Raw genomic sequence first — 14,277 nt, 5'->3', positions numbered from 1 at the left:
CACAGGCATACACTCAACTAAAATAATCTTATTTAATTAGGGCAAAGCAGAGTTTTGAAACTTATTTCAGAGAATCTTGATAATATTGAGTTAAGTAAGAGACCAAGTTGATAGATTTTTGTAAGATCTTGCTTGTTTCCCCTAACCTCCCCCCCCCCAGCATAATCTCTTTCCTACTCATGCTGAAAAGAAACACTGTTCTGGAAGGAAGTGTGCTTCTTGTGTTTACTGCAGAGAAATGACAGAGGAAAGCTGGAGAAATGGATATGCATGACAGGATGAAAACATTATTGAATCAATAACGCTTTTGCTATAGTTCAATTTATACCATTGTCTCTCACATAGACAATGATCATAAAATCATAATTTCAAATCAGAACTTGAGAAAAAATATGACTGTACAGGCCAAAGGTAAATGGGAAAGCTGTGTTTTCTTAAACGGTACTTACACCAAGAGCAGCTTGGTAGGTAACTTCTGATGGGAAAGTAAACGAAGGCCCTGTTGTGACTGGGCTGCTAGGGGGTGGAGTCACAATTAGCCCTGTAGTACCGATATGCACCTGTCAAAGAAAAAAAAACAGCAGGGTCAGTTCTGAGTAGTTTAATAGAGCTGGTTTTGACACAGCTGTAAGCTTCATGGTCAAAATCACCAGTATTCTACTATCTGTAACTTTAGACTAGAACTAATTTTTCTTAGATACTCATACAAACAGTACTGGATCACACTGCTCACTTTACCCCCACTGCCCCGACGTTTCAGAAACTTTGGAGATACATCGAACTAGCAATGTGAAACGAACTTTTACCAATGACAGTTTTCTTTTTTCCATAAAAGGCTGTCAGATTCCAAAGACATGCAAATAACAGATATTTACTAGCTCATGTAAAATGGCACCAACATTTCTTAGTCTTTATTACCATCTCTTCTCCAAAAATGTAATCTCTATGCGAAACAATTGTTCACGAACTACTGTAGCTTGTAACTACTTCAAAAGCTCTGAAGAAACAAGAGATTAACAAATAAATAAAGCCAGATAAAGATCTCTACTTGTTACCATCAGATCAATAAGGTACATTTCTGGAATTAATGTAATTTTCAAGTTGATTTTACCTTTTACTTGCATGTGCTTTATTAATATCCAATATTATATTCAATTTAGAAAAAAACCATGAAATTAAATCACTCCAGTTTCCAGTTTCCACAGTTAATAAAAATCTTTGTGGCACTTAAGAAATTAACAACTGTGAAAAAAATCAGCTTACAAGGCCAAAAATATTTGCTATCATTGTATAAGAAGTGTTATAAAATGTTTTCCTTAAATGCTCTCATGTTGGAAGATAAACTTAGTGAAAGCATATTATTAATATTAATTACATATAATTAATAATTTGAAGTAAGTAATCTGACAAGATCAGAAGCCTTTATAGTTATTTAAAAAAAAATACACACGATTTATATTTTATTTCATGTAAATTACCTGAGAAGGGGCACTACAGGAAAGTCCCGTCAGCTCACTTATGCGGGCTGCTGCGGTTGGGTTGCTGGAGCTGATGAGGACAGGAGGACTAATTTCCATTGAGTGGCGATTCTGAGAAGACTGTGAAGACTTGTTGGACATAGTGAGGGAGGTAAAAGAGTGCCGTTTTTTGGTGTTTTTCTTAGTATCGGTGTGCTTTTGGGTTGAATTGTTGTGGGCTGCCCCAGAGGTACCTTCTCCAGAGTCAACAGCAGAACCTGAGGGCTTATCCAATTCTATCAGCTGTTTGGCTGCTGTGTTAAACTACAAAAGACAGTCACAAGTTAGTACTTTTTTTATTTATAAAAGTCACCTGAATATAACAAAAAAATCTATTTACCTTTTATTCATAATATAATAGAATTTAAACCATGCAACTTAAAACTGTGATATATTGACCTACTCTACAAATTAGTTACTACAGAGTGACAAGTCTTTCACTAGAAACTCAACATACTTACTGTTGGGCTGGTGTAGACTACCTATCACAGGTAAAATTTAATCAAGAAAGGACACTGTCCTCTAGTCCAGCCATGGATTAGTTCAGCAATATCCGCTGCCTGTGTTATCTAGAAGTCAGACTAAATCACAGTGGTCCCCTCTGATCTTATAAAAATCTTTATTACAAAACTTCTTGAACATTCGTTTCATTTTAAGCCTTTTTTGGTTTGTTTGCAAGTATGACGTAAGCCCACATCTTTGCATGTGGGCTCTTGAAGACATTCCTCCTAGTATCCCTTGGTATTTATGCACATATCTTTAACACTACCAGTAGTAAAAACCAGGCTTCCTAAACGTACATTTAAGAACATAGCAGTAAAGATCCTGCTATATCAATATACTGCCTGCCAACAAGTAGCTATACAAGCATAAGAGAGTATAAGGAGAAAAGAAGCATATATTGGCAATTCTGTGGACATACCTTCTCAGCTTCTGAATTTTCCAATGCAGAGGCAGCATCTCTGCCAAAGAACCCTCAAATGGATTTTTCTTTTTTTAAGCTTATCTAATTAATTTTTGTTCACAGTGAAATTTTCTACTTGTTAATTTGTTACAACAATATTATATTAAATGTAAACAAATCCTTCCTTTCCAACAAAGAAATATGGAATCCCACACATTTTCTTCTTACAATGAAATGTAAGCTACTTAAGGGTGGGAGGGGAACCAAGCAAAAACCCCTGCATTGTTCATAAACCCTTTATTTCCAGAAAATCTTATTTATATTTTAGAGCTGTTGGAAACAATAACATCAGAACGCTCAAGTTATTCATGAGCTCAAGTAACACTAGCACCAGTTTTCTGAACAAGTTAACTAATGTTAATATGCACCACTAGATATGAATACTGTTACTTGGATAAGTGTAGCTAATTATGAAGAAGGGAAAAATCTCTTCTGAAGAACACCACAATGAAAGAATGAAATTAGTTACTGTGGAAGTACTATTTCTATTCTTCAGTGTATTATTTCTTCTATTTATTTTACCAATTTTTCCAGAAGCCTTAAGATACCTACCATGCCCATAAAGAGTTTTAAAGCAGTATTTTACCCCATTAAAACTTTACTACACAAATAACACATAATTAATCATGACAGCATCAACATTGATTTAAATGCAGCTCCCATAAATGACAACAGCTTATACCCTGAACACTTTCCTATCTCTGAGGACAAGTACATTATATATAAACGGGTACAAAGGGAAAAAGAATATGATTTTTTAATATAGAAAAGGTTTCCAAGTGGTATTTGAAGATTAGATCTGGAAGTAAATTCCGTGCATATACAGAAATAGACAAAGTTCAAAACTAGAACTACTGCAACAATGAGTTGACGACATAAAAACCTACTAGGATGTAACAGCAGGAAAATTAAAATTATGAAATGTTTGAAGAGGAAGAACTACCTAGAACATACTGCAACAGAAGAGGAGCATAACGGGGGATTTGAAAAAGGATACGAAGATGAGAATGTAGCATTTTTTCCTAAACACTCTTATTGTTGGTCCTTTAGAAGGCAGCTGAAGAGAACAGGAAGGATAGAAGACAATGTGACAGTAGTAACCATGCCTAAGAAAAATGTGGATGCTAGATTTTTCCTTCCAGCTAATACTGGACATGGATCATATGGACAAAATAATTTTGCACCACTTGTGTAGTAAAGAAGACATAACCTTACAGCTTTTTCCAATTAACTCACAAGCCCATTATTTAGATAATTCTTTTTTATTTATTTGATTTTAAATTTAGCACAAACATACTTTTAACAGACCAGTGAAAACAACGTTATTTTATCATAGAACACTGATATGAGGCTGAAGGATACGAAACAAGTAGAAAAAAAGACAAAAAAAAGCCTACTCTGCTACTCATCCTGTCAGAGAACTATCCTTCATCATGGAACAACATGCAGGCTTTTCAAAGACTAATAATTTTATGTATTTTGCACATTTTATTTTTTCCAACTGAGACTGAAACTCTTCATGTCTTTCCTGAGAATCTGTGTCTTCCATATTGTCTTATACAATGGCTGCAACCACTTCTACCCTTATCTAATCTATTCTCTTATTTAGCAAAGAGCCTGTTCACAAATTACACAGATCAGAGAAAGAAAAGCAGTACTCATTTTGAAAACAAGAACTGCCTAATCGGAATAGTTAAGGGATCACCCAGAAGTAAAAAACAAAACCAAAAGCCACTCTGCTAAAAGCACCCCAAAGTACCTGTTACACCTAATTATGTTTGTTTACCTCCTGAAGCTATAAACACCTGCAGAATATGATTACTTCTATACAGTGAACAAACTATTAGAGAAAAGTTAAGGCTCGCCCATGGGATTCATTCAAGACTGATTCAAATATAAGCAATGTACTGAGCTTTCTTAGGTAGAGACACAAGCACAAGACAGTAGCATGAACCTAAACATGGAAGTCAGGTGATTACTGGCCTTTTCTTACAAGTAGGACAGCAATAGTTGCAGAATATTTTCCGGAGTGCACTTTACTCCTTCCTTGGGAAGAGAAATGAAGAACTTGCACGCGTTCTCCAATTAAATGGCTAGCAACCATTCAAGGGCATCATGGGAATGCATCCCACTCATGCCATGAAGTTTCAATATGGCATTCCTTTCTGCAACAAATACCCTGTATCTATTCCCGCATTTTCTACATCAGCTGTTTTCCCGAACAGACGTATTTGAACCGAAGTTTCTTTACTTTAACTTTTACATTCACATTTATTTGTGCTTTCCATTGTTACAAAATCTTTGCTGTAACAGGTAGCCTGAAATCCACTTCCCCTTCCTGCCAAAACCCAGGAAATGGAACAACTTTCCAAATGGGGCAAGACAGAGGCAGCTGGTTGAGCTGCGTCTCAGTGCTCTGGTCGGGGTCGAGGCTAGCAGACAGGTTTCCACCTGCTTGCAGCCGTCTGCAGAAACTATCAAGTAAACTACCATACAAGACCTATTTCAAGGTCTCCCATCGTTGCACTTTACCTGTTTTACAAATGAATTCAGGTGTTCTTCACTCACACATCGATAGTTAGAATGTAAATATCACTTTCTGAAGTTAAGTGAATACACCATCTTCTTCCTCAAACAATCTTTCTATTCACGTTCTTCCAAAATTTTTATTTACACAATTTTACTACATCACCATACGCCACGGAGTTATTCCTCCACACTACCAACACTATTATTAGTCAAATTCCAATCTCTAGACGTTTCACTTTCACAGATACTTGCAAACACAGGAGCAAAGTGTAAGTGGAACTAAGGTAAATGTTGTCCTTATTTGACACCATTATTTTTGCTGAGCATCATCCTGGAGGATAGGCAATAGCTTAGAAACCTAAATTTACCTTTGCAACTGAAGTTTCAGAACAACTATATTTTGTCCAAACCAGCAGAAGAACAATTTTGCAAATCTTGAACAGATCACGGTCATGAGCAAAGCTGTGTTTGGATTAATTTTTGAAGCAAATGAAATAGCTCTGTATTACCGTTTTTGTTATGGAAATTAATCAAAACTACGATGCTCAGATGTTGTCATTGGAATGATAACATTGACATTATCACATTCAAATATAGTCGGGATTAGACTAGAATTTTCTACTCAAAACGAACAATCTCTGTTTTCAAGCATAATATACAACATTGACTTTTTACATAAATTTTATGTTTTAAGGTCGGGGCAGGTAAAACAGCCAGAAAGTAGAGGAAAATTCCCATAAAAGGTTTTATCTTATTCTTCTGAGTTAGTATCGTTCCAAAAGTCTGATTTTTTTTCTAAGCACTTTAAATCAGATCACATCATATAACAGTGATAGGCAAAGTTTAGCGTAGTAAGTACAACTTTAAAAACACCATGCTAAAAATTCAGCCTAAAATCCAATCTAAAATGTACAGACACAATAAAAAATAAATGTGTTTTGAAACACTCCCGTTTGGTACAGGAGGAGTTGCTAATAAAAAAATCCAACATGACAGACTAGGTACATAAAATCTTATGTTCTCATTGATTAAAACGTCGTGTTAACTGATGGATTCAGTAGCATAAAACGACAATGAACTTAAAATTCTACTACAGTGAACATTTTGGATCATTTGGTCTTTTTCCCCCTACATTTCTATAGGATTCTTTATAAATAAAGCTAGAAGAGATGGATTAATACAAAGGTGTTTCCCAGTTGTTCACATTAACTTGGGAAAACAAAAGCTGTCATTATTTTCTACTGACTTTTTGACTGCAGAGTGATTCCTTTTCCCTGATTTTTCTTTTTCTATTCTGGGCATTTGTGTTTTTCTAGTTGTTTGGTATGAGTGCAGAACAACTTGTAAAAATTTTAATACTTTTTAGATTTGGAGTGTGTTTACAAAGTGTTAAACCACATCAAAATGTCAAATTTGAGGTCTTTTTAAGAAATGTATATTGTACCCAGAACTGTACTCCACATAGAAAAATTCTAATACTATCTGTTCAGTTCTGATTAAGCTTTGTTTTTGGAACAGATATAAACATAAGTGTTATGAACTTAATCATACAGTTTCTAGACTCGCTGCATTTTATTTCATCACTGTGCAAGAACCTGTCAGACCTGCTTTTAATGCAAGCACGTTGAAATTCCTACAGTCAAAAGTCTAGTAATTTAGATATGTTAATCAGGTCTTATTCTAGTAAAACTAGAGGGTTTGTTTGGTTTTAGCACTTCTTAGAAAACAGAATTTCATTTTTTGCAATGTTTTGCATTATTTGTTTTGCAGATAGAAGTAATTATTTCACAGTATTATGTGTCTACAGATGAAGAGATAATGTTTTGTGACTCAGTTAACAAACTATACTTTTAATGGAATCACTATTAAAATTCCTCTCAAAATGTTTTCAGTCTTAGCTTTTATTATTACCACAAATTTAGTAAGTAAAAGTGATACAAAAGAGTAGAGCAGACTAGCGATCACTGAATCATAAAATATTCCTCCAGGTAAAAAGTTGTCCTCAAATACAATCAGAGTTTTTCATGGACTTCAACATATCTAAAGTTTATCCTGTGACATCACCATACAAGAAATATCCCAAGTATCAGACCTATACTACAGAATAAACATCACAGACTACTCTCATTTTGAAGTTAATGACTTCAGAAAATCTCCAGTAAATGCAGCTACTAATTCACTTTTTTTTAAAAAAAAGAAAACAAAAATAAAAAGATGTGGACTAACATACACAAGGAAAAGATATGTCTGTCATTATGACAAAAATAGGCAATGATTACAGGATTGGGAAATATAACTAAAATACCACATAAAAATACCTGAAAAATATGAATTACTTCTCCTCTTCGGTGTCTTTAATAATAACCTGTGTAAGAATGGTTTAATATACTTGTTTGTACCAACTGTCTGCATATTTTCCAGAACAATAGTTAAAGAATCTCAGAAAACAGGTATTTCAAAATTAAAATTGATAGTTTTCTGCATATCTCACTGCTCTTCACCACAGCATGTGTTTCAGTTTAGTACACGCTGAAAAAGCCACCTATCTGATCAGAAGAATCTCTTTGGGTATTATTTATCGTTCTAGATTTCCCGTATCATTTTAGTGGGGATTTGTCAGTGCGTACACAAGTGCTTCTGCCTGTTCTAAAAGGGCTAATTGAAAATACGTTTTCTTAGTTGACTGAATTTGTCTGAAAACATCAACAGTGAAATACATTTTGTGACTGAGAATCATTTTTACATAATTTTTTTTCAAGAGTATATCTCCACTTTGCAAACTTTTGTAGAGATGGAAACAGAGTTGTTAGCTAAATAGTTAGCCCAAGTGGCAGTCCTAGGAAAGGGCTTTTTCTAACCTGGCTAAGTTAAGTGATTTAGTTTTGAAAAGCAACACACAAACCTTTACTGGTTGCACTGAAGGGGCAGTTAATTGCAAGGAGCTAGGAATGAATAGCCAGGGGCAAGAACTTCTTCACTGGCTTTTAAAAACTTCTTAAACTGAAGCCAGACTTGCACTAAGCAGGTTGAAATTCTTTTGGTTATGTTGTTGTTTTTTTAGTCATGCGAAAATTTCTATACCCAGATATACAGACCCTTAGATCAACCTATAAAAATGAATACGCGTATTTTCCCTTTAAAAAAAAAATAAATTCTATGTTGGTTGAACACAGTCATTTTTTAAAAAGTTCCCATCTCATCGGGACATTCAGAAATAGAACTAATAAAACCTGACTTGATTCTTAGTATGAGTACACATTTCTTCTGTGACCTGAGGTACCCATTTTTCATCTCACAGGTAATGTGAAAATACATTTTTCTTTCATCGTTCTGCCTCATTTATTTAAATAAAATCTGTCAGTGGGAGAAATGTATCTTACCAAGTATCCATAGCATACCTATCAGAAAAAGACAAACACTATTCCAAACCTCTATAGCTTTCCATAATGCAAATTTTAATAATCATTGTTGCAGCTGTACACACTGTTCTTAATCACCTATGACTTTCTATATAGCTTTCAATCCTTAAACCTTAAAAGGTGGGGGAAACTTTCTCAACTGCTACCTCTCACCATAAATTGTCATATCACATGTGAGAAATGCAGGAAGATACAGAAGATTTTACACAAGGGTCTTTTGGATGTAAAAGTCAATCCTTTACCTGCTTACCAACAGCCTATATTCTCTGACTTTCTAGTTGTGCTAATTGGTTTTGAGACGCAGATATTAGGGACAGAGTAAAGTGTACTATTTCTCTGACTTGCTGATTGCTTTCATTTGCGGTTAAGTGTGGTTTGTGATTGACTGCATGACTCAAATATTAACAAAAAAACACAGTGACTGCCTCCAAGTACTTTCATTCCAATTCCAGTCAATGAAAGCAGGTATCAAAAAGCTAAGTAGAAATCACTGGTTCAACTACGGAGGTAATTAACTTTCCCAAACTAAGCACACAGATTATTTTAGGTCTACGACTATTTATATCTCAGGTTATTTTAGAATCATCACCAGTACTGATTATTTTTCCTTTCAAAAAATGAAATACACAGTGGGCATAACATTACTAAGGGCCCAACTTTACTCACCTCAACATACGAAATCGGAAATATTCCTATCTTGTCAGCCAGCATTCCTTCTGCCCAGTTTTCATCAACGCGGCGAATTACAGTCAGAACATCATCCTGTGTGAACATGCAGTGATTATGTCTCCCAGCTCTAATTAAATTCTAATTTAATTTCCCCCTATAACTCACGGGTAATCAGAGAAGGCGGTACATGGACCAGAACTGCAGAGAAGGCACTCCATAACGGGAACGCTTCTGGGGTTGAAGTCATTTCCAGCCCTTCCTTTTCCTATTTTGTCAGAGCTCAGCTAACTGTCCACAGCTAATCTCAGCCTTCTGACTTTGTCCTTAGTGTCAGACTTTCTGCCGTGTTCAGTCCATGGTATTCATCAGCCCCCCTTTAAGTCCTTGGCATTAATCAACAGAACCGAAATATTTTTCCTTCTCAACTGACTCATTAGCTGATTTTCCCTAGATGTTGCTTTTCTACTTACGTACTTAAGAACACTGGGAAGTGATATTTCTTTCACATCTACATGAAGCATTTGGATTAGATACGGTTTTGAGAATGTTACATAAAAAAAGGATTTACGTGCACATTAAACATTGCTCTCGCTTATACTGAGATACATAATTATTTCATATGCAAGTTAAAATATCTGGAAACATATATGCTTACTCAAGCAAGACTGTAGATTCAAAAAAAAAAAGTTTGCCAACAAGTTAATCAAAATATGCAAGCTAATGCCAATCATCCTCAACAGTACTGCTGTTCTGTGTTGTAATAACCATTGTCTGTCCACATGTTAATACCCTTCCTTTTTGGAATTTTTGCCATCCTTTTCATTTTTAATAGGCAAGGGTAGACAAGTGATTAGCTCACGTTTGATCTTGCGACATTTTTGTGCAATTTGATAAACTGAAAAATCAGAAACTGAAAAAAAGGAACAGCTCCGATTCCTATTGAAACTCTGTATCATTATGTGCCTTGCAAGATAGAAAATTAATTACAATAGAAACAATATAAGAAGAAACGTCATATTTTCCAAAAGGCAATTAGTAATATTATAGAACTACAAAGTTTAGTAGTACTTTGTGTCTAGTATCTAGATCCTAAAAATGTCGCTTACTAAATGAAAAGCTGAAAATAGTACCAACTTCAACAATCTAAAATGAGTGTTTCTTTAGAAGACGGAACACTTTTAAATCATAAAATAGGTTATTTCTCATAAATTAAGAACATTACTACTGCCATTATGAAAAATTGCATTCTCAAAAATAAAACCTCATTGAAATTATACGTAATTTAGGAAGAAAAGGAAGGCAAAACTAATCAACATAGGAGAAATACCTGTAGAATTACTTGCTCTTTTCATACTTGTGCAACTCCATTAAAAAAACATGCAGACGTGACTACAGACAGTCTTATTATTTCTTACCTAAGTGAATGAAATTATTAAAAGAAAATAATAATTTTATTCTGTTTTTACCTTTGCAAATGGTAAACAGTCTTTATCTGCTTCCTTGTCTTTTACTTCGAAGTCATAAAGTGCTTTGCACTGAGGCGGAGGTTGAGGTAAAGGTTTAATAATCTGAACAAAATTGGTAGGGAAAAAGCCATGGATGCCATTGACTTCTCCGTGATACCAATTTTCATCCACTTGTCGACGCAAAATGATGATGTCTCCTTTACTGAATTTAAGATCTCCAGGTTCTTTTCCCTCGTAGTTATACAATGCTTTGGCACATGGTAACTGAGGTACACCCTAAAGAAAAAGGAAAAAAAAATCACTAGAATTAGATGAGTATTACTAAATAGAATTTATATTACATTCTTTAGGAGACTATGAATGAAACTGTATAAAATTGCAAGGTAAAATTACACACAATAGAATTATTTTATTGCAATGAATCCTCTGATTTTACCCAAACGTATAGGAAGAGCTTCAGTTCTATACAATCCTAACATCCCCCTAAATTTCGTGATGTTTTTCAGTAATGCTACAATATTGCTAAACACGAGTGAGGCAAAAAAACCCTCATGTACTAATTCACTAAGCTTAAACATTAAAAAAACAAACAACCAAACTGGAAAGTATGCTGACCACTTGAGAGATCTGATAGAAAAATGCTGCAAGAAAATACAGCACTAGAATAACAAATTTGCTATAAGACATTTAAGGTATGTTTTCTGCCTGACTTTCTTATTATTTTCCTCACCTTATTTATTTCATGGGCACAGAATGCTAAGGATGAGGACATAAGGGAGGTGTTTTCCAGCTTGAAAAACAAATCTCAGTGTTATTAAAGGTGAGATATTACATCCTGGAACAACCCTTTTAATTTAATTATTTGTTTAAAAATATGGCTAAAAAGAATTACTAGAAAAAAATCTGTTGAAGATGCGTATCCTTGGGTTTTCTTTACCTGATTCCTCCATAATATCTGAAAACTATAGGTCATTGGTGCTGTTCTTAAATGCATGTCAGAAGGATTACTCTGTGTCATCCTCCCTTATATACACTGCAGGTATTATTTTTTTATTGCTCAGTCTGTGCCTCCACATTTTGCAAGAATGAGCCATAAAACTCTACAGCTCTAGTTCTCTCCAACTTTAAATACCTAGAGGGGAGCTCACTCCCTTAACGATGCAAACAGCAGTAACCTGCATTACTATGACAGTCTTTCCATAGCAAAGACAGCATGTACAGTCAACTAGAGCACAGTATTCCACATCCTTAATGCTATCCCTTATGGAAAAGGCAAATTTTAATGAAATTCAATGTTGGCAAGATTATTCGCCACATCTACCCCATGGTATGTCTCTCCTCTCAACTCTTCTACCAGCTCAGATTGTAAACTGGAACTGCACTTGCAATATCTCAAGAGGTACACGCACAATGCAAGGAAATTCTCAGAAGGAATTACCACTTCGAGTCTGTCTCACTGGTCAGAAGACAGAGTGCTGATAATTAATTTCACATTTAAGACTTAAAATTTTGTCTTTCAACATAATCCAATTTGTTTGGACATCTTTTGTGTATGATTTTATATACAGATTAATAATTTAATGAATGGATAAATAGTACCTTAAAGATTAGCTTATTTAGTAATTTTCTTTCCATATCAAACAGTCAAAGGAAAACTATATGTATATACATAGGTACAGATGAGTATGATTTACATATGAATACAGGAAAACCACAGTTCTTTCTGTTGTATCTGGGATGGGTACTAAAACTACTATATTAACAGAATCCATGCAACTGTTCACAAAAACTTGGTGATCTTCAGACTGAAGCAAACAATATTTTTCTTCATGATCACACTTAACTGCATCAGTGCAGAATGTAAACACCACTGGCAGACTCTGTATGAGCCTAGATAGGGAAAAAGACGAAGACATCAACTAGAGAATTTGTGGACCCCAACTGATTGAGGGGGAAATTCATGGCCAGAATAGAAGAATTAAAAAATATTATATGTATGTATTTTTTAGTCCTATGTGCTCTCTGCAGAGTAAACAGACAGAATAAAGGAGCAGTGAGTGTAGACTCAGTAAGGACAAGTGCAGAGAGAGAACTGGGCGGGGCGGGGGAGAGGGCAGGTTGGAAACAAAAAGAAACACCTCTACACAAGAAAGGAAACACTGCTTCCTTATCTATTTCCATCCCAATAACAAACAAACAAACAAAAAAATTACAGCCCTTCAGTGACTATGAGCTGAAGAATTACTTGGTAGAAAAAGGGCCCCAAGCAATTATGGCTACTACAAGACATACGCATCTCTCTTGCACTGGAGGCAATAGCCGGAGTTCTCCCAGGAATAACCTCGTTGTCCCAGGAGAAAGCTTTCTATGTCCCCGTACTGAGAAAGAACTTTAAGATTAGCCGTGTGGATAAAATACTGTTGGAAAAAAATAGCTTTTTAAAAACAAACAAACCCAAAACAAACCAGGACTGTCAGCACAGCAGATCATGTCAAAGTGATCAAACTCATCAATTAGTCATCATTTAATTGTTAAACTCGATATTGCATTTATCCAGTTGACCACAAAGCCTCCCACGAACAAACCTTCACTCAAAGGTACAAACATCTGTTTATATTTTATAGGAAGTTCCTTTCCCAGTGTATAGGTTGAGTTTCTGCAAAGCTTGTTTCCCACATTAAATAAAAATGGTTCCAGTCCGTAATTTCAAGCACAACGAAGTTCAACAAAACACGCACTTAGTTCTCAGTCAGACTGCCAGGGATTAAAGAGAAATGGTTAAACGACTCAAAGAGAAATAAAGCAAATGCCTTCTTCTGTCCCAGGGGGAGGATGAAGCGAAAAGGAGCGGGTGTGATGGGGAGCACCATTCTTGGGGATACGGCATCAAAGGCCCTCAAGCACTATCTTCACATTCCTCCGTCGGGGTTACCAGCCTTGGACAGCTTCGACCCCCCCTTCTGCCCCTCCGGCTGTGCACCAGGAAAGAAGGCCATGAGGATATGCCGAGCTGGAGTTTACATTTCACTCCGTGTCTCTCACTTGGCTAAACATGAAAGAAAAGCTTTGGAAGAAAAACTTTGCAGCCTACCCTAAGGTTTACAGCTGCCATTTACCCTGCCAGCTCTTTGAGAAAGCAACAAAAAAAAACCCAGACAAAAACCATTTTAGGAAATTAAAATATAAAACTCAGAAAGACTCCACACAAAGTAAGTTTCTTAGAATTATTTCCTCAGTCCTTATGCAAAATCCTTACGCAAAAATATTTGAACTTCTAATACTACTGCTGATATACAAACTGTTTAAATTCATTTTTAGCTAAGGCATGGATATACATACATTTCACATGCAGATTCCTTTAAAGAAAATAAAATTAATAATATATGATGACATCAAAACAAACGGCTCAACAAGAATATGGAAAAATGCATATGCATTCACATATATGAGGCTCGGCTCCCTCAGATTTCTTCTCCCAAGCCTGATATTTTGTCTAGCAACCTACAGAATTCGTTTACAATTTTCCTCTTTGGATTTATACTTTGTCTTCAGTCACCTTATTTCAAACTTTACTCTTATTTTTTTAACGTACAATATGCAACTGTATGTATTTTTCGTGAGCTCAAGCCAAGAGAAACTTACGCCTGCACTGAAACACGAGATCTGATTTCCTTTTAAAAAGGAGTTTCGGTGGCAGAAGCCCAAATGTGAGT

The 14,277-nt window shown here is 35.3% G+C and overlaps 1 protein-coding gene across 4 annotated transcripts in view; it reads right to left on the bottom strand.

Moving 5' to 3' along the window:
• The window catches only part of SH3RF1 (SH3 domain containing ring finger 1), a 95,672-nt gene that overhangs the window by 28,557 nt on the left and 52,838 nt on the right, over positions 1–14,277 (bottom strand). For all 4 annotated transcript variants that reach the window (XR_011048372.1, XR_011048373.1, XR_011048374.1 and 1 more), the window contains exons 3-6: positions 10,565–10,840; positions 9,096–9,191; positions 1,479–1,781; positions 450–560 (exon numbers count right to left, since the gene is read on the bottom strand). Coding sequence is in view for 1 of the 4 variants with exons in the window: in XM_068403036.1 (XP_068259137.1) it covers positions 450–560; positions 1,479–1,781; positions 9,096–9,191; positions 10,565–10,840 (786 nt within the window). In the remaining 3 variants the exon portion in view is untranslated. The remainder of the gene's footprint in view (positions 1–449; positions 561–1,478; positions 1,782–9,095; positions 9,192–10,564; positions 10,841–14,277) is intronic.

This window comes from Nyctibius grandis, chromosome 6 (genome assembly GCF_013368605.1).
Source record: "Nyctibius grandis isolate bNycGra1 chromosome 6, bNycGra1.pri, whole genome shotgun sequence".
Lineage (NCBI taxonomy): Eukaryota > Metazoa > Chordata > Aves > Nyctibiiformes > Nyctibiidae > Nyctibius > Nyctibius grandis.
Note: the sequence above shows the minus strand (reverse complement) of the source record. Positions and strands in the feature narration are given on the sequence as shown.